This window comes from Opisthocomus hoazin, chromosome Z, assembly GCF_030867145.1.
Source record: "Opisthocomus hoazin isolate bOpiHoa1 chromosome Z, bOpiHoa1.hap1, whole genome shotgun sequence".
NCBI classification, from domain to species: domain Eukaryota; kingdom Metazoa; phylum Chordata; class Aves; order Opisthocomiformes; family Opisthocomidae; genus Opisthocomus; species Opisthocomus hoazin.
Genome location: NC_134454.1, coordinates 81,361,814 through 81,383,037, shown reverse-complemented (window position 1 = coordinate 81,383,037; position 21,224 = coordinate 81,361,814). Strand labels below are relative to the sequence as shown.

The 21,224-nt window shown below is 43.2% G+C and overlaps 1 protein-coding gene across 13 annotated transcripts in view; it reads left to right on the top strand.

The window, feature by feature from the left end:
- Positions 1–21,224, top strand: part of CELF4 (CUGBP Elav-like family member 4) — a 730,949-nt gene that overhangs the window by 670,229 nt on the left and 39,496 nt on the right. For 6 of the 13 annotated variants that reach the window (XR_012766635.1, XM_075447252.1, XM_075447251.1 and 3 more), the window contains exons 10-11: positions 1,751–1,831; positions 7,492–7,635. Coding sequence is in view for 12 of the 13 variants with exons in the window: in XM_075447252.1 (XP_075303367.1) it covers positions 1,751–1,831; positions 7,492–7,635 (225 nt within the window). In the remaining variant the exon portion in view is untranslated. The remainder of the gene's footprint in view (positions 1–1,750; positions 1,832–7,491; positions 7,636–21,224) is intronic. The other 7 variants (XM_075447257.1, XM_075447255.1, XM_075447256.1 and 4 more) reach the window with 2 other exon arrangements.

Sequence of the window (21,224 nt, the reverse complement as noted above, 5' to 3'; positions counted from 1 at the left end):
CTCTAAATACACGTGGAGGGGCTGGGGGAAGGAAGGTGTTTGCTGATAAAGGGGCAAGCAGGGGCCACAGATTCTCCATTTAAATTTGCACTACTTGTGAAAACAAACATAAAGCCCAGTGTCTTCTCTCCTTAAGGAGGCAACCTCCTCCCTTCCATCAGGAAAAGGCTCCCACTAGCCTGCACCTTGGTGCAGCTTCATCAACTGGACCGGCTCAGGTCTGCTTAGCACAGTGCACAAGTGCAAAATCAGGCCACTGATTTGGGGGCCATTTTCTGTAAGAGATCTCCTGAGTGCTGCAGCTAGGAGGTGAGATGGGCAATCAAACCCTGCAAAGCCTGGAAGGGTGTGGTATGTCTGCACATATCCATATCTTAGGGTATGTCTACACCGGCCATACCCCAGCTAGTTAATTTAAGGCTTGCTTAGAAGCTATGCAGACATACTGCTGGCTTCCCAGCAGCTTGCTCCACGGCTCCCAAGGGGTCACAGAATCACAGAATCACAGAATCTTCGGGGTTAGAAGGGACCTCTGTGGGTCATCTAGTACAACCCTCCTGCTGAAGCACGGTCACCTACAGCAGGCTGCATAGGACCTTGTCCAGGCGGGTCTTGAATATCTCCAGAGAAGGAGACTCCAACCTCCACTCGCTTTGCCCTGTACACTGAGCAGCTCCTTTGCAGTTGATGGACTGACACCAGCCAAAGTGACTTGGTGCAGACCACGACCCCGCCGTGTTCAGCCTCCCCTCGTGAGGTGTCCATGGACCACATTGTGAGGAAGCTGCCACCCCAAAGTCATTATTTCCTGCGGTAACTGGAGCAATCATGGGCTCCCGCTGAGGAATGGCTATTATCTCATGTCAGTGCTGTATCTGGAAACTTAATTTAATTCTCCATGTAGGGCTTCATTTGCCAGTGTTTTAGTTATTGTCATTTATTGCTTGTGAGGTTTGATAGATGGGAAGCAGCTCAACCCTTTGAGCTGTTAATTAACCCCTCTGCACACACATGGCCCCTATCCCCCTCTCTCCGGGCTCATAGGCGACCCGTACTCTGTATTTTTAGCAGCAAGGCACATCAACTACCATCTGTGGTACTGAATGGCTCCCCTTGTCTGCTTGGTGGGAGAGCTGAGGTGGGGAAAATTGTTTAATTGCTGCACACTGTTTCCACTGAGTTTGTGTGTGAGAGAGGATGTCTCTACAGACATGAAAGAAAATGTGTATCTGACAGTGTATGTGCTACTGTGCCTATACGGTGTGTGTGCATATAAAGGTTAGAGTAAGGAAGAAAACACGCGCATGAACTTTTTTTATAAGAATGTGAAATAATCAGGGTGCAAGAAAGATTAGCCAGGGAAATGTGTGCATGCACTCTGCTCACCGCTGTCAGCACAAGCATCAATGCACTAAGCTCATGAATGAATGTGGTTGTGGTACCTTCCGGGATGGCTCTGCATCTCCTGGGGGAGATCTCAGCGGCGACCCCTGTCTACATCACATGGCTGTCCCTGGTGTTACTACTGATAAAGCTGAAGGGAGGGTGGGTGCTCTAGGCGATGTGGCATCTCCTGGGGCACCACCGTGGTGTTTCTGCCACATCTCAGGCTGCATGAGATGGCCCTTCACAGAGGCAAAATCCAGGAGCAAAGCCCACCTCCAGCTTTGTATGGCTTAGAATGAAAATTCCTTTTTTCTCAACACTGAACTCTGTCCCTCCTTCCTCTCTCCTTTTCTCTACCCTACAGCTGCTTATCCTGCTGCTTATGGCCAGATTAGCCAAGCGTTCCCACAGCCGCCTCCTATGATCCCACAGCAACAGAGAGAAGGTGAGTAAATGAGATGTCCTCCTTTCTGGCCCTGGTACACCATCCCCACCACATTGGCTCCCCATCTCATGTACCCACAGAGTATCCATTAAGCACTCAATTGCTTTGAATCCCTGGTCCACCAAGTCTTTTCTCAATTTCCACCTGCAGCACGGCATCATTGGCACTAAGCGTAACATGCAGCAACACCCTCATGCAGAGTCACTGTTGAGATCTCCTCAGCTCCCAGGGGTGAGACTGTGCTGACATGCATGGGCCATGGAAAGGCCTGCTAGAAACATAGGCAATAGTCCAGTGGGGGGGCTGTGTTAGAGACCAGCAACAAGAATGCACATAAAAATGCAATTGCACTGGAATAAAGAATTTAATAGGAAATAAAGCACTGGTGGCCCTTCATTAGAAGTCAGTAGCAATTTTGTTCAGAGGCTTGCTATTTAGAGAACGGGGACCTGTGGTTTGGAGGAGCTGGTCTAGTCCTTCCAGACTCCATTGATAATCTGGAAAATGAAATCAGCCCTTTTCAAGCGCAATATCTGTACCAGGGTGAGATGAATGATATAGTAAATGTGCCTATTTCTTTCCAATGACTATGAGAGGAGTCTGGGCCATCTAGTCTGCAGGACAGGATGGCTGCACTAGAGACGTGAAAAGTAAGGAGAAATTAATATCCCACTGTGGCATGTAAATGTTTTGGGATGCAACCATGCCATGTGACATTCCCTTTACGGACAGTGGGGAGCAGTGTGACCCTCACAGGTAACCCACTCAGGGAGTCCCAACCGTCCTCCAGGGAGTCCACTGGTCTCTTTTGTCTGGAAGAGGGGACTGCTTGCCTGAAGCATTTAAGTCGGGTGTTTCAGCTTAGTGTAGAGACCCTCAATTTAAATAATTAGATTTCAACTTTTATCCTATATTAGATCACTAACTCCGATATATTCTAGGTTATACTTGTTATTATATATGTATAACGACATTTAATATTTTCATATAGTGTAACAGTCAGAATGAAATGAATCAAGATTACACTATCAAAGTAAAACATTCTGACAGCCTGGAACTACTTTGGAGGAGAAATCTCATTTTGTAAGAAAATTAGAAATGTTGGCATTTTGATCTAATTTGGAATTAATTTTTTTCTGATGTCAAAATTTCCTGGGAACACAACTTCCAGCTCCTGATTAGCTCTAGTACACGTCCCTGCTGTGAGAACAGATGCACAGACCTAACGTATCATTACAGAGATGTTTCCCCCATGCTGAAGGACTTTGCTTTTTATTACTTACTGGGGCTAGATTAAGCACAGGACAAAATGGCGAGCAGATCATTGCTCAGCATAGCATTGTGTCAGGAACCATTGGAAGCAACGGATAGCTGTTGTGCACACTTTGACGACCCACTGCCCAAAGAACCCTTTTTTCACAAGGCAAGCTGTGTCTCTGTGGGTTGACAGTGAGTGTCACCCAGTGGACAAGTTATCTCATAACTTCTTGCTCTTTCCTATAAGCAACTGTCATTGAGGATGATCAGGGCCAGATATGTGCAATAAACAACCAGTCCAGTGCAGATTACTGTTCCCAGTGTCCTCCATTCTCCTGCAGTGTTTAGATGCTGTGGCTTCTCTGTAGCTTGCTAGAGGGAGAATATTTAAGGCACGATGCTCCCTTTCGGCAGAGGCTCAAGGCCTTTCAGCATCCCTAACCTTTAGCAGGAAAACACATCAAGATGGTACTCTAATAACAATGCTCAGTGCTGAGAAGAGTACTTTACATTTGCAAGGATGTGCACAAACATTGATTCGTTAATGAACCAGCCCTACCACCACAATAACATCGATGATCACATTGTTAATATCAATGCTAACTTTCTGCTCCCAGATCCTGGCTGGATAACAAGCCCAGCGCCTCTTGGCTGCTGCAATGTTCCTGCAGAGATTAGCCATTACTTCCACATGAGCGCCGAGGCTGCCAGCAGCTGCTGGGGTGCACAGGGTGGAAGACATCCAAAACAATCAAAGCTAGAGATGAAGTCTTGATTCAGGCCATGTCAATCAGGCAAAACTTGGGGGTAATATTGAATTTGTATGGTATTACTCATCTTGATGTAGTTTCTGAAACTTAGATATTAAAATCAAGTGCAGGCTCATGACTCTCATCTGCCCTGTGCTTATACGTGCTGGGGACTGAACAGCAAGCAGATGCAGAGCAGACAATGAAATTCCAGCCTCTGAGTATTTGCTGTAGAGGTAAGGTGTGCAGCTGACCAAAGAGCTGCAGGCTAACTGCATACATCCTTACAGGACAGCCCAATATTAGTAACTGTTAAAAGAACAATCTAGCCATAGCCTTTCCTTATGACACTGATTCACAATATTGGCAATGCAATGATAGATAGCTAATGTCAGCACAGGTATGTGGAGTTTACTCACGTTGACAGTGGACATCCAGGGACAGGCTGAGTCTACAGCTGTCCCCATGTTAAATAACAGTGGGCTGGAGGGTAAAGAGCATGGGCAGAGCAATGGCTTAACAGCTCAGGTCCAGCCAAGCCAAATCAATATAGATCCACCATAAAGTTCTCCACCGTGTCCTTCTATGCCTTCAATCATGGGTTTTTCCATCACACAGAATGGTTTGCCTGTAATTTACAGACCATTCATAAACTCTGCATTTCTTAAAACTTTTCTTCCTTTTTTGTCCGAATCAAGACTATCTGTGCTTCTTGTAAATGGATGAACAGAAATATCTATAACTTAAAGCCGTAAAACCAAGAGCCATGGTAGATGTCAGGGTAGAAATGAACCCTGATTCTCATCTTATAATGTGTCATGAGGATTAGATTTTGAGCTGATTTACAGCCCTTTTGAATGCCAAAGTAAAGTGTGTGGCAAATAATTTTCGTACTGTATTCAGCCCTGAAGTGGCAAGTATACTGCTCTCTGATAACCCATTAACTCAGTTCAAAACAAGAACTTTCCAACAATATACTTGGATTCTTCACTGTTTTCCAAGCGAGACATGATCTTCCTCTTGCTCCAGTCATCCTGACCAAGTCCTTTAAAACTCATTGCACGTGTGCACTGAGAACTAACAGCTCTTCACAGCATTCTGAGAGGAACAATTCACACTTTTGATTTCTTAAAAATATATATGTGTATACAAAGAGGCAGCCACACATGGAAACATATAGTCTTCCATGGAATGCCCAGATTAGCTTGACTCAGGCAAAAAAAACCACAACAAGACAGCAGGGCTGAGACAGAGAGCTCTTGGTTTTTGGCATCTTTGCCAAGGAGTCTGTGATAGGTAACATAAGGCTGGACAGATTTAACAAGAAATTGCTTGTTAAATTCTAATAGCAGAATTTTCATATGTGAGGATAGTATAACAAATTAAATTACCCCAGGTTCTTTCTCAGTAACAGGTGGATTTTTCAGCACTGGAAATCAGCAAAAACCCTCTGTAGTAGGGAACAGACCAAGTCTGGTCTTTAATGCTCAACTTGTTATGGGAAGCCACAGCATGTTTTTCCAGTCACATTTCAGAGCTGAAGTGTGCTTTGAGGGTCATCTCTGCTTTTTCACACCCTCCCTGGTCTCTTCCTCTTGGTCTCTGCAATGTGTGAGGCAAAGCTGATTTCAAGATGAATCAAGGGTTGTTTTCTCCTTGAGCCCAACCTATAAACCTGGTGTAGATGAAGTTGCTTACCTCCTGGTCTGCCTTATGACCTGGTAGGTGTTTTTCAGCACACACACGCAGAATTCCTACTCATGCACAACACATCCAAGACCCCAGGAAATGCAGCTGGCATTTTTGAAAGAATTCGCCAGTTTTACTGAGCTAACTGCTGGCTCCGGTGATGTCAGTGGGAATTTTGCCACTAATTGCAGCAAAGCCAAGATTTTACCCATTCTATTATAGTGCTGATCTCAAATCCCACAGCAGAAGTGCTCTGGGGCACATTCAGATGAAGGAATGTATTTTTCCCTGATATTCTGGACCGTAGTCTTCTCCTGAGCGGAATTTTCTCAACTCTAACAGACACCTAGGGGAGTCGGTGTTTGGTTAACACTTTCAGACTGTTTCATATCAAGTTTATCATGCCAATAACTCCACATTGTGTGGAAGTGAACTGCATCAAGGACTGGAGAAGGGATAGTTGCTCAATGAGGAGACTAAGGAAGAGGCAGATGGGAGGTGGGGGAAAGATGGAAAAGCTTGGCATGAAATAAGGGAGCCTGATTGTGGGCCACTGAGGTTCAAAAGTAATTTAGCTAAGCAGATGACTGGGTGCCTAATTAGTTAATTATCCCACCGCACCACCATCCCCCCTATTTGGAAGAAACTCTGTTACCATCCTCATGACCTCTAGGAAATGCAAAAGATGCAAAGGATCAGCTGTTCCTTCATGACAGTCCTTTTAGCAAATTAGTGGGGAAAATTGTGCTTAGCAAATATTCATTAGGGTTTCATTTTCCATTAATCCAAAAGGAAATGTGGAGAGCCTGTGACTTCAATCACGCTGAGGCCCAGGAATTTTAATGAGCTTTAAATGGGCATCTGTCAGAATCCTGACTTTGCCGTACTTCTCCTACCAGCCGGGGGGATGAGTAATGGCTAATAAAAGGTGGGAGCATCTAGACGAACTCCTTTCCCTAACAGGAAAGGCAAAGTTGTAATTTGCTGCGTTAAGATACCATAATTATGCCCTGATGAAGAAAACGAGAGTATTTAAAAAGCCCTTGCCTTCCCCACACTGTGCCTCAGATGTAAATGGGGGAAGGTTGCTTGAGTCAGGTCAGAAGGTTGTAGGCACATAGGCTGGGAGGAAGGAGGAACCTCTCCTTCCTTCTGTCCTCCTACCCTCCCGGCAAGGAGCACACATTGTATCCGCTTTGTCTTGACCCTCCTGAGCAAAGCAGAGCTGGAATTACCTGTTAAGGTCAGTGCAGAGCTGGGCAGCAGCTGGAAGTACTTTTGGAAATAAGACCATGAAAAAAACAGTCCCTACCTCCTCGAACTAGTTTTCTGCTAGTGACCACCACAAGGGATTATTCAATGTTGTTTTTTTTTTTCAACAAAACCACTTGGACACATCTGTTTCCTTTTGACTTTTGCTTAAGTATAGCAAGGTTAAAAATAAAAGTCACATGGAAAAGTTTCATTCTAGGCTATCTAATCAGAGTCAGATTCTCCCCCTTTTGTCCCAAAATACAATTTCAACAGATAATTTTCTGAGGGTCTCTGCTTTAACAAAACAGCACATTCCAACTAAAAACTTATACCGAGATATTTTTCCAAGCACCCTCTGAAGTCTGTAAGAGTACGTGTAACAGCACTGAGGCAAAAAAGGCAATTCTTCTTGTCTGTTTGTTCTTATTCCTCCATTCTGCCTTTCCACGGCCACATGTGTTGCTGCTTTCCTCCATCTCTGCGTTTTATCCTGGTATCTGTCCTGAGAAGTTTAATGACTTAGCATAGCCTCTAGGTGACTTTCTGAGTTCCTGGTCTTCTGCTTTGTCTGTTCCTCTGAGAGTCTACAAACTGCTTTCTAGAGGTGACCCCTCACCAGTCACAGAGAGGGAAAGCCAAAGTAAACCTCCGCCTTGTGCTTTCTCATTTCCTATTTCTCTCCATTCATGGGTCTTCTTTTTCTCTTGATAGGACCAGAGGGCTGTAACCTGTTTATCTACCATCTGCCCCAGGAGTTTGGGGATGCTGAGCTGATGCAGATGTTCCTGCCTTTCGGTAATGTCATCTCCTCGAAAGTGTTTGTGGATCGGGCGACAAACCAAAGTAAATGCTTTGGTGGGTAAAGATAACAAAACAATTAGATTCATCCAGGAAAGGGCTTTCTCTGAATACTTTACCTTTCAAACTGCTTTCTTTCTGCTTAAGCTTTATGATTTCTCTCAACTTACTCCTGTCGATACTTTCCCCCTTCCCTCTTTCTCTCCTAATTGTTTCATGCTCAGAGTTGTGTGCGCTGCTTAGAGGTGAAGGTTTTGCATCTCACTAGCAGCAGGGTTCTGTGGCTGCTGGTGGCAGGGTGGAAAATATTGGAAGGGGAGGTGGGGAGGGTACAGAAAAGATTAAAAGCCTAAAACACCTGGAGCAAAATGGAGGGGAATGGGGTGGTAGGTGAAATTCTGACAGGGTCAGCAAAGGGAGCATGTGTCAGAAAGGAAATTTCTGTACCTAAGGAAAAAGAAAAGCAAGTCATAGGTTTGAAGGGAAGACAGAGCTGTGGGGACAGCTTTCCAGCAGCTGTGATGCATTAGACTACAAGGGGACAAGGGCTGCACATCAGCTGAAAGTCTGGTCTTCTGGGGAGAAAGCTGCTCGATGGACTGCAGGCAACCATGTTCTGAGCCCACTGGGTCCGAGCCACCACCGCAGCACATACAGACAGACTGGAGAAAAAGCTAACCTTGTGCCTCAGCTAATAGGCCATGCTAAGATGTTGGGTTGGAAAGCTGCACCATGCTTGCATAGCTCTGACCTCACTGATGGCTCAACCCCACCAACCAGAGCATGGAAGAGCACAGTCTCAGCTGCCTCTAAGCCGCCAGCTAGGGACACCCTAAGCTGCACCCACAAATGGAGGACTCAGCCAGCCAACAGCCACTTGGTGACATGTGCACGGTGTCTCAGTGGGATCCCACTGTTTACAAAGGTGTTGCTGTGAAGGACCCCTTCTGGCAGTGCAGCGGCATGGGAACCCTGCCACATTTGATCCCATCTCGTCTGGTGAACAAGGCATCACCCTCACCCGCCTGTCCACCACTGGGATGTGCAATTTCTGGTTCTCTGCCATCCTGGGCTCTTTGCAGACCTTCCTGAAAAAGTGAAATGGAACAAATTATTGCTTTTCTTTTCCTGTTACCCGCAGCTGATCTGGACTCTATCTCTTAGACAAACCTCCAGACTTCAGACTTGCTGGAGTTTCATTTGATTTTAAAGCCACTCTGAGTCTCCAAACTGTGCTTTCCTTCCATGCTGCCTTCCACTTCCCCTTCTGGACAGCTCACGTCCCAAAACTCTTACCTCATCCCTCACTAGCTATGGTATACATCAGACAGTACTTTCAAGAATTTCACCCCCCTTCTCTACACACAGTTTCTCCTGCCCATCCACAGAGGGTCTGAACAGGCTATCTTCCCCTTTGATTGAAGGAGTTCTGTCCCCTGATGTGAGGGGACACAACATTCCCCTTCACCAGTAGTCACTAGGATACTGCACTCTCAAGCACTAGAGGAATGAAGGACAAAGTTTGGTATGAAGAGACAGCTGGGAAACATAAATGAGAAATTATGAAATAGCCCCATTGTCTCCAGAGCCAACCTGCTTTTTAGAGCTTTAACCATATAAAAGCTCATAACAATATTAGACCAGCAGAGCTCTAGGTGACATTGAATACTAATGCTTCAAGGATATTCAAGGGTTAGAAATGGACCTTTGGCAACAAAATTGCCATTCCTATCAGAAATGTTGAAGGGACTACTAATCCTGGTTTTCCGCATATTGACAAGTGGGAAGACCAAAGGTAAATGAAGAAATGAGATGAAAGCCAGGTCCAGTAAGGGAGGGTATCTTCTGGACAGATACTCCAAGTATGTCCTCTTAACTCAAAGGCCTTGAGGCTACAAGTCTCCATGAAGACAGCAACATACATGCAGTTTGTGTTGCAGGGTTGTGGGGTTGGTTTTATCACTGCTTTGAAGGTACTGTGAGATCGTGGATGATAGCTGAGTAGGATTTAAGGGATGAGGAAATTTTTCGAAACTTTGAGTCTTATTGCGAGAAACTAAACATCAGCTTTTTGATGAATGAATGGTGGGATGTTCCAGCCTGAAAGCAGGAAGGTGCCGCTTGGATGTGTCAACTCCAGCACACAGGCAAGCAAAAGCAGGAATTAGAGATTCCTAGTAGATCTTAGTCACCTTACATTAGCTTCTGAGATACAAATATCTAAGTCCAGTCAGTTTTGGGTCCCAAGGGTCAAGCTCCAGTTTTCTGTGGCTTTAATTTACTTTCCCATACAGCTTAGCGCCTGCTGTGACTGTTGGTCTCAGACAAGAATGTTGGCTATGCTGCCATGTGCACCACCTCCAGAATGATAGAAATAGCAGAAGTACAGGTAGCTAATTGTCACAAGTATGTCATGCTGCTCTTTGAAAACTCCCACCCTGCTGATCTTCAACTTTCAAGCAATGTGAAAATGTAGAGGATATTACAGAAAATTAAGCCTTTGATTTATTTTGCTAAGTCCACTGAAGCTGGTGCTGATTATAATTTTTTGTTCAGACAGTCAATTTCAAAAAAAATAAAATACTTTTTCCTAGAGGAAAAGAAGGGATTCTGTTAACTTGGAAAATATGAAAACTCTTTCCTTTTCTGCTTAAACTTTTCCCAAAACTCAACATGTAAAAACACAGCATTTGCATTCTGTTTCTTTTTTTTCAACCCAGCTAGAGCTCTCCAACTGGTAGCCTGGGGGAACAATTCTGTCTGGCCCCAGAAAGATATTCCACCATTATATGACCTTTAAAAATGTATCTGCTATGCAGATCCCAAGTAAATTACTGTAACAGAGTCTAGCCCCAGGTTGTCGAGAAATTGTCAAGAAGTCCTGCTGTAGACAAACTTAAAAAAATCTATGGAGAAAAATGTCACCATGTTTTTTTCCACAGGAACCGAAAACACTTCATTTGCTACTCTTGTCTCACTGTTGAACTACCTGTAAGCAGCTGGCCCAAATTGAGTGAGTCAGTAGAGCAGTTTCTCAAAACTTTTATTCCTTCCTGTTTGCGTCTGAATTCTCTCCTGCATTTCCAGCACCAAGTTATCTCCTTTGGCTACTACAGGTAGGATAGAGTAGGGGCAGCTATGGGAGTGTTAGGAAGAAAGTGAGATCAGCCACAAGCCTTTCTCCTGGTTCCTGGAGTCCATGACCTTGCAGAGAACTATTAGCACCTGCTTGAAGAAACCATGCTGTGATCATGAAGCCTTTGACTTTCCTGATTCAGAGGCCGCTGGTTCCTGGCTGACAAGTAACAGCAAGGAACACAAGATAGAGCGAACACCAATCTCATGCATAAAATGTGAAAGTGCTCAAAATATGTCTGTTGTTTTCCATAGCAGGACTGCTTGCTGTAGTGTGTAAGACTGCCTGAGAAACAACCTTGACTTCTCACTGAAAAAAGTAATTTAAATTGGGAGGTTTCTTTGCCTTCGACTTTTCTTCTGCTGCACACATCCAGGCTAGATTCAATTCACTCATTTTCTCCTACAATTTTTCAAACCTCTGGCTTTTATTTTCCCCCCTATCCTGATGCAGCTGGAACATGGCCAAGTGCAGACCACACTTCTGCCTCCTTCTCACCATTGCCCTGTCTATCTCCATGGCCTGAGCCTCCATCACACCAACCATACCAACATCTCCTTGGTTTTCTCCTCAGGCTCTGCCTTGTCCACCCTCTCGTATTCAGATTTACTGATTTCACCTTCACATCTTCTCACCGTTTTGCCCTTCTCTCTCCTCTCTTGTTAGTCCTTCAATCAATGCCCTGCTGATGCCTGTAGCCTCTTCCCATGCACTTCTTTTACAGCCAGCATGTTTTTCCTACTGGGCCATGCTGTCCATTTCCTTTGAAATGGCAGGGCCACAGCAGGAAGCTTTGTTTCACTCAAGGAAAAAATACACTTAGTCGGATGCTCCTTGAAGACAGTGACTCCCTTTTTCACAACAGATTGGTCTGGAAAGCCTTTCACAGAGGCACAGTGTGCTACAGTCTCAACGTCAGCTTCTGCAGGGCCCTGGAGCTTGTCTTTGTGCAAGGCAGAGACTGCACAGGGTCTCTCACCTTCCTACCACACGTGTAGAAGTTATTCTGTGTGTAGGTATGCTAAATGTCAGAGGACATGAAATACACCTGTGTGCTGGTCTCAGTGGTTCTCATGATAATTCCCCACCCAGTTCTGTAGATAATTTAAATGCGACCAGTTTGCATACAAAGCAAAAAGAAAACTCCAGTAAAATTACACTATTAAGGCTGCTGAGGCGAGTAGTCAAGGTGAGAAGAGCCATTCTTCACGCTGCCCACACATGGCTACCTCCACCTCTGTCATAGTGTGACGCAACAGTACAGTCTTAATGTCAGGAGCACTCACTGTTGTCACACAAGACACATTTTGAGAAGGCATTTGAAGGTGTTAAACTAGTGAAATACAGAAACCGACGTGTTCTAGGAAAATGTTTTAACAGAGAAGAGAGAGAAAAGGATAGGTTTGCGTAATATTAATTAGGAAGACATGACAGAAATTAGAAAAATGAGGACATGGATGAAGCAGCAGAGGCCAAATGATTACCCCAAGGTGTCAAATAAGATGTAGATAAATTTCATCTGGAGGGATTGCTTTACTGATGCACTTGGAAATTCATTGCTCCAGTCATCTCTTTCAGAGAGCAATGAGCACCTGGGTCTGCTGGCTCTTTGCACACCATTGAGCAGTGGACACTGTCAGGCCAGTCCACCTTGTTGTCTCCTTGGCATGTGCCTGTTCCCTATACCCACTGGTGTGACAGCTTCATTTTCTCCCCATGGGACAGTGACTCCAGGACGCTGTGAAGCACCTCTCATGTGCCTACAGAGACACTGTGGTTTCCCTCCACTCAGCATAACATGGTCTGACACCCTAGGTGTGAGTAACCACAATTGCAGGATGTTTTTCTCCTTTTCTGTGCATTCCCAATGTGCTTTCACACTGGCTGAAGGGATGTCCCACCCCTTTTTGAAACGTCCAACATCAAATGTAGTGAGGACCATTCTAGCTTTGACTACAGACTACAAGGACTTCTTAGAACCATAAATTTGTACGGCCTAAAGGATATATCTTGTTTGACTCTTGGTACAACATGGACAGTAAGTCCTCTTGACAGTTGTTAGTGGGCCACTACATTTGGAAAAACATCCAGTCTTCTCTGAAAATGCCAAAAGAGAGAAAATAACATCACTCGGTGAGGGTCATAGTAGTTAATTACCTGTGCTGTTAAATATTTCTGTTCCCTACTAAACAAATTCTGGTTCCAAGCTTATGAAAAGAAACAGGGAGCCAAAGGAGAGAAATTAAAGATGAGAAAAGCAGTGAGGAATGAGGACTGGACACAGGAGGGGGTGAAGCTCAGGGGAAGAACTGAAGCATGGGTAGAGCTTGTATCTTGTTATTAAAAAACACACTGTGGCAGTTCAAGACTGCAGTGTGGTGGCAAAAACATGGAGTGGGAGATACAAGGCAGCAGGCAGGTCATGAGGGTCCACAGGGTTTCAACCTGGAAGGTGAAACAGAGATAAGGAAGAAACATCAAGAGACTGGGACACTGGCAAGGTTATGTAGGGCCCAGGGACCAGGAGCATTGCAGATAAGGTCTAAAGTGCATTGGCAGCACTCCCTGAGGCATAGGAGTGGAACAATGGACCCTGAGGTACATCGGAAAAATATTGTTGAGCATGTGCTCACAATGTGCCTTCGACATACCCTGCCAATTCTGGCAGATTTTCATTTAATAAAAAAAACCCAAAACCCTCCGTAAGTTCATCCAGGGAAATGAGCAGGTCAAGGAGTAAGGTGGTGTAAGGGTAAGTAATTGCAGTTGCATGTTCCAGTCCCATACAGGCGATCATGGGTCAACACAGCTTCGTGCCTTGGGCTCAGCTTCTTGTAGCAGGACACTGATTCCTTTGCACAGTGCTTTAGGATCCATGGATGAGGAGAGTTATTGATCAGCTCAAAGTTTTTTGGAGTTTCTTTTCTGGTTTCTCTTTTGGTAAATAGGAAGATTCTCACCAGATACAGGAATTACTAGAAAGCACTTGGGAGAGAGGTGGAGCTCTACTTGTTGCTGTTACCAGTGCTATGATTAAAATTGATTTTTTTTTTCTTTTTACCTTTAACCTGATTTAAAATTTCCTAAGCAAAGTCTCTACCTGAGCCCTTCTCCCTGTAGCCCATGGAACTAGGCTACGTCCTTTACTTTGCATGATCTAGTGGCAATACACTTTGTTTAAGGTCCCTGGACAATATCAGATTGTCATTCCCATATAGCTGTGGGCTATGGAGCGAAGCTCAAAGTGTAATGGAAGAAGCCACTAAATTGAGTGCTTGAGTTGAGACAATATGGGAACAATTTTCCAGGCATGTTAATCATGCCTGATCTCTGGGATGTTTCAGTTCAGATCAGCACTAGTTTTTGTGGTCCACTCCACTCTGAAGGACCTGGCACTGACAAGGAGAGATTCATGAGGTATCCAGCTTAGTTGGAAAATAAGTCAAGGGGAGGAGGACACTGTTAAAGTAGCCCTTATTGCTTCCAGCTACTCTCCATTATACTTCAAAGCAGCCAGGCTCTGAGACTTAAGGTCTGCAGAGTAAGGATGAAACTCTTCTCCAGCTGATAAGGAAAGAGTAGTGTGAGCAAGAAAGAGAAGAATCATAGAGTCGTAGAATCGAAGAATCAGAGAATGGTAAGGGTTGGAAGGGACCTTAAAGATCATCTGGTTCCAACCCCCCTGCTGTGAGCAGGGAGATCTTCCACTAGACCAGGTTGCTCAAACCTCCGTCCAACCTGGCCTTGAACACTGCCAGGGAGGGGGCAGCCACAGCTTCTCTGGGCAAGAAGCTGTGCATTAAACTCACTGCACAACACCTTCAGCCATTGCACTTGGTTGGGGGAGGATTTAGGGAGAGGAGGAGGAGCAGGAGAAGTATTAGGGCTGTGAGCCACTATTCATTTGCAAACTATAATTAATTTGATGTTTAGATTAATTTCTGATGCACTCTCAAAGGTGCACTGAAAGCATTTTTCCTTTATTATAATGTTGATTGCTTATTGGGGAGATAAATCTAACTGTCAGGTATGCACTGACTTACCGAAACTTTCAGACCAAGCAAGCATATATGGAGAAGGAACAGCTGTTTGCAGCTCTCTGGTTAAAGGGACAGCTCTGTGTTTTCCCAATAACTCACATTAAAGAAAATCTATGCATTGTAGAAGGGGACTTCTGCTTTCTTTTGTAGCTTAACAATTTATTAGACAAGAATATGTTAACAGAATCTATCTTACATTCATCCTTCTGTCCATGCATTTATCAGTGTTCTTGTTCGTCTCTCCACACAAGTGATAAAGAGAATCTATCCAGAATATTTTTAAGATATGGGTATGTTTGTACATACCTACTCACATGCACACTTACACAATCATTTCAAATGTTTTTACTCTTGGAGTAATTAGAAGGAGGAAGTCTTTACTGAAGGGTCTTTGTGGCTACTCGTTTAATGAACTTCAAAGGGGGAATGGCCATTTATGTGACTAATAGAAATGACCAATGTTAAGACTTAACACCAGAAGAAAGAAAAGAGAAAAAAGTAAGACTTCTTAGAGAGATAAAAACAAAATGCTCTGGACTTCAAATCAGCCCATCAGCACTGGCACCTAGGAAAAGGACCCGACCAGACTCTCGTGTACCTGCACAATCTGCTATCTGCTGCTACCTCCTCTAAAAATACTTTGACCTCAGATAGAACAGATGAACCCGAGTCATATATGGCTGGTCCTACAGGTGATTCAAGGATATTATAGTTTCGAATGCGAACACTCCCATGTGTAGAAATGCCAGAGGAAGTGTTACTTTCATTCATGCCAGAAGTTTCTGTTCAGAAGTCAGAAATAATGGCCCCTTCAATGGGCAGGCCCATTTCTGAACTCAGGGTGATTGATCTGCAGAGCACAGACTTACCACATCCAACTCTTGTGAGATTGCAGACCCACTGCAACATTTTGGCTACACATTACATCCGTTTTTATTTTTGATTTCCCAAGATCTCACTGATGTGAGGCAAATTTGAGCTGTAGAATGGAAGAGCCTCTATGAATCCACCCAACCATCCATCCGTCTCCCCATATAACTGTCTTCAACTTCTTTATATCCATCTATCCTGTCTCATTCACTGCACAGGACTGCTCTTCAGCATTTTGAAGTCTGTCAGCTAGCTAGTTACTGAGCAGCTGTTCAATAGATCCTCACAGCTCTATGCTTGGCCTCAGGCCTTCCATCCTGCACAATATTCAAACCCTGCTATGAATATGAATTTATTATTATTTCCTCATCTGTTTTCCTACGGCTCTTCCCAGCAGAGCATTTGAGAGGTTCACAGAGCTAAGTAACAGCATTTTCACAGTGCTCATGGTATCTTCATTTCACCAGGGGCAAAGACAATGAGGCATAGAAAGATATTCAAAACTATTTATTAATCTTGGACGCCTAATCTGACATGCTATGGGCCTGATCAGTCTGTTTGTTTGTTTTCTGAAAGTATTTAGAACAATGCAGAGAATGTTATGTTTATGTTCACTTCAGATGCAGGTACAGGAAGCAGCCTCTGTGCCAGTGAAATCTCAGGTCACGCACTGAGCACCAAGAGAAGAGGACCACACAGTAAATCTTCATCTTCACTGGCAAACTGAAGCAGCCTCAAATATCTGCACAAACACTGTACCGTACCTATCCGTATCTTTTTAATGTTAGTGTGGCATTGACTCTACTTGGCCCATGATAATTAACTCACGGCTGGACATCGGGCATGGCTCAGTGGTGACAAGGGCCAACAACTGTCCCTAGAGAGCAGTGCAAACAAGGCTATACTCTTTCAAGGGATAATAAGAGAGTTTGGTCATGTAGATACAAGCCATGATGTACCATTTGCACTCAGAGCTTGCACTAGTTTATTTACTAGTAAAAAAGTACCCTAGGAGATCTTATTAAAGGAATTTTGTGATATACGATATACCCAGTATAACTGGGATGTCATGGCAGAAATAGGGGTCAATTCCAGTTCTCTAAGGCAATATTCAATTGTACAACTACAAAACCCTCCTTTCCCTGCCTTATTTACTGTCTACATTACAACACTTGCAATAATGAGTCTGATACATTGCCATTTTCCTCACCCTGTTATGTTATTCATTCTCTACAGTAATTAAAACAAAGATGTTGTGAAAAAGAAAAATACAGAAATGTGTGGTTAGAAGCAATGCCTTAATGCATATAAAAAACAATACAGAATTAAATTTTTATAGGTAACATCATTTCTTGCATTTCTAATTCAAGTGCTTCATTTTGCAACCTGATCATTTTTTTAATGTATTGGTGCATGTGATATCTTCCCTTTTCAAATAAGCAAACCAAGATCAAAAATATCCCCAGAAGAGATTAACGTCTTCAAATAGTATATATTGACATTTTCAAAGGTTGTCGTCAGAGTAACAACTTGCAGATCCCCATAAAAATAGGGATATCCATTACTGGTTTCATCTATTTGAAAGCCCCAGCCAAATTCAACATCAGCTACACTCCCCCCAGTCTTAATGTGTAATATGTCATGTATGTATAGGTATGTACATCGTATTTGTGCTATATATATATTTCTGTAATAACAAATATGCTTGCAAGGTATTAAAAACAATGAAAACCACCGAACAAGTAGGTTGAATTTGGGCAACCTGCTCCAGTGTTTGCTGGACTTCAAGGTGAAAAAGCTTCTCCTTATATCCAGTCTGGACTTCTCTTGTTTCAGTTTGTGTCCCTTGTCTCTCTCTCTGTCACCGTGAACCACTGTGAATCATAGAATATCTGAAGTTGGGAGGGATCCATAAGGATCATTAAATCCAATTCCCTGTTCCTTGCAGGACTAACTAAAATTAATCCATATGACTAAAAGCGCTGTCCAGATGCTCCTTGAACTCTTACATGCTTGGTGCCATTACCATCACCCTGAGGAGTTTATTCCATGGACCAGACACCCACTCAGTGAAGAACCTTTTCTTAATGTCCATGTGAACTTTCCCTGATGTGAAGAGACTGTATTCTTGCTTTCATGGGGCAATTGCTCCCAGCCCTTGTCCATCCTGATGTCCCATTGATGAACTCACTCCACTTGGTCACTACCTTTCCTGCGCTGGGTGGAGGGGGTGCCCAAAACTAGATGTCCAGGTGTGATCTAATGAGTGCTGAACAGAGAAGGGTAGTTACTTCCCTCACTGGTTGCGCTCTTCTTAATAGAGCTCAGGATGATGTTGGTCTTCCTTGAAGGCCAGGGCACATGTCTAGTGAGATCATCAGTGATACAACCCATAGAAAACACAGAGATAGTGGGACTATGCCCCTTTCACCAGCTGAGCTTCAGTCCCCTTGATATTTAGCCAGGCATGTTTATTGTTGTAAAAGTGAAGGAGCTGCATCTAACATCTAAGAACAGCTGCTGTCTTTGGCTACTTTACAGACAACTGGTTTTCTCCCTTTTCGGCAACATGACTTTGAAATCTGATTGTGTTCTGATCATTCAAAGGTGAAATTATACGATTGTTCTAAAGTTAGGCCCCTAATGACCCTTTAAAATCCTTCTCTAGAAGAATTTATAGAAATTATAAGGTATTTACCCTGGTTACAGTGCATCTCCTAACATGGCTGAACAGGATCCAGAAGGATTATTATGTTACTGGGCTTTTTAAAATGCTTATGAGAGAAGAATTTTTGTTACTTGGTTTTAGTAGTGAATGAAAGAGTCACTTTTTTTAGGGATGACATATTTTTACCCCATCCCTTGAAATTAAGGTCCCTGTCCAAGTAATCTATAAACATCCTGTCTTCCTCAGGTCTTCAGCTTTTCTAATCAAAGGCATTTTCATAAATGTGATTTCCAGCGGTATATCTACTGCCCTTATTTCAGTAATTCAAACAGAAGCTTATTTTCCCATCTCCCACTCAAGAGTGGAATCAGAGTGCAGATGGGTCACTGGGCAGATGCCCCAGAAGCCAGAACTAGATAAGGCTTTAGTTGATCTGTGATTTGATTTAAGTCCCGCAGATTGAATGTAACACTTCTGAGGGACTGCAGAAGGCTCTTCACAGAGATCTCCAGGATCCTTGATAGTGTTTTGAAGGCCATTAATGGTGAATGCTTTGCTGGCAGACCCACAGGAATTTATTAGCATCTATGCTGTAATATGAAGGTGTTTCATTCTCACTGGTGTTGACAATAGAAGCAACTAGTTGATTATCTCCCTGTCCATTGTGGGTAGTTCAAAACACAAAGGTCTTACACCGACACTGAAGGGACCACAGATGTAAGAGCTGGTTGGATCTCAAACAGCATGTTATGTTTCATCTTAAAATGTACTTGTGTAACTCTTTTCTTCCTCCTCTTGGTAGCCAGCATAGTTTCTGCACCAATTCACAACATTTTTTTTTCTCTTGATTAGCCCAGGAAGGAATTTACTTCCCCATTAAGAAATATTACCAAAAGAAAGATCTCCCTTTCTGATGCTTGTCTTTTGTAGACCAAGAAGGATGACTGGTTGTCTCAGTAGCCACAGTGTTTGTACACAGCTTCTTTATCAAGAACCCACAAATTGAGTGGGAACAAAGAGAGAACCTGGGAACAGAGAAATTAAGATTAAGACAAGAAATGGATTGTGACTTGGCTGGTGGGAGCTTCAGTAGGTATTTTCATCTTGTTTACATTGTAAAACTCCAACAAAACAAGTGTAAAAATAGCCTTCATTTCAATTCAGCAACACTCTCAGTGCCTCCCTAACTGAGCATCTACTTAAAGCCCACTCTTAACTTGTGTAAAACCTACAGTGAGTTCATTCCTTGCTTCTGATTTTACACTGACAGAAGAACTTTTCTCCTCAAAAGTTCAACCACTTGGTCCAACTATGTACTTTCCGCATAAACCTTATATTGACACATCATGACATCAAACATTTACAAGGAAATCTCAGAAAACATATCAAGAAGAGTTCCTTCCATTTCTGAAAGCAGTTAGAAAATTCCTTTAATTCTAATCAGCATTCAAAAAAAGACCAAATACCATTCACTTATCTATGGGTTATTCCTCATTGGCTAGTTTGGTCCTTGTGAGGAAGTTCATCATCATCATCATCATCATCATCATCATCATCATCATCTGGTTTGGAATGTTCAATTTCTTTTAGAAGAACCAAAATGCTTCTTGTCCACAGCAGACACTTATCTATACTGGTCCAATATTTGATTCATGGGGTCTCCAAATAATGGCTGAAGCCCAAATCCTTCACTTCTTCTATCTGTTCATTGGATGACTTCAACACCTGCTTATCAGAGTGGGTGGAACCACAGTACACAGCATCAGAGAAATAGTGGCCCATCCTTTAGACGAGCTCCATTTACAGGAAAAAGAGAAGTTTTTCGTGCTAGCTCCATTATTAGGATGAGAATTCTGCTGTGAGTTGCTATATCAGATTTTTATATCTTTTTCTGTTTTTAGAAAAAGTTGGTCTTGATCAAGTGGTCTGGTTCCAGATTTATGTATGCGCCAAGAACCTAGACCTGACCATGCAGTAATTTAAACTGTCCAGATTCTAGTCTAATCTTGAATCTTAACCTTGTGCTTTCAAGGTGAGTCATGACAGTAATTTCCATATGAAAAAAAAAAAAATCACCCTAGATTGTGAAAGAGAAGATTCATAGGAAGAAAAGTCATTCTTGGTTTAAACCACCATATTCAGGGCCTGCATGTACAGCCCTCAACATTCTTCAGAGAAGATACTGCTTCTTTGAGGCACTATATGGAGAGCATCCAACTGACAACGTACAATAACAAAGACCTCTTTACCACACATTCCAGCTCACAGTCCCTCAATGTATAGAAGTTGTTTCATCCACAGACACATGGGAAGGTGACATAGGGAAGATGCTTGTGTATTTCTGCTACCTTCTGCACTGGGTGTTCTGACCTTTAGAGAAAGTTAATCATGCCATCTACTTTCACTCTTCATTTAATCTCCCCTTCCCATCTGTTCAGTTTCTCTCAGCTGGAAGAAAGATGAAGAACGAGTACCAGTCAGCTGTCTCAGTGGTCCGCAGCCCACACTTTGGGGCAATTTATTATAAGGCATTAACATCAATTGTCACCATTATCATGACTATTACCGCAGTCCATGCCAGATTAGTAGGTAAGAACTGATTTTCTAAATATCTGAAATGTGAAATGAACAATAGATAGACAGACAGACAGACAGATATGCAGTATCAAAAAGGATCATCCTAATCCTTTGGACTGAACTCTGAAATAACATATGCGAGATACCTCGTCTCATGTGACAGGTTCATACCTTCTGCTTGAGTCATAGCACTTCTTAATCAAGATTTCATGTGATAGGTGCTCCACCCCTATTGCTAAACAAGATGTTCCAAAATAGTTAATTACCCTCACTATTTAAAAAAATGCAGACTCAGAGTCTTATTTCCATTTTAAATTTGTCAAATATCTGCTTCTATCCACAAGAAATTAACCAG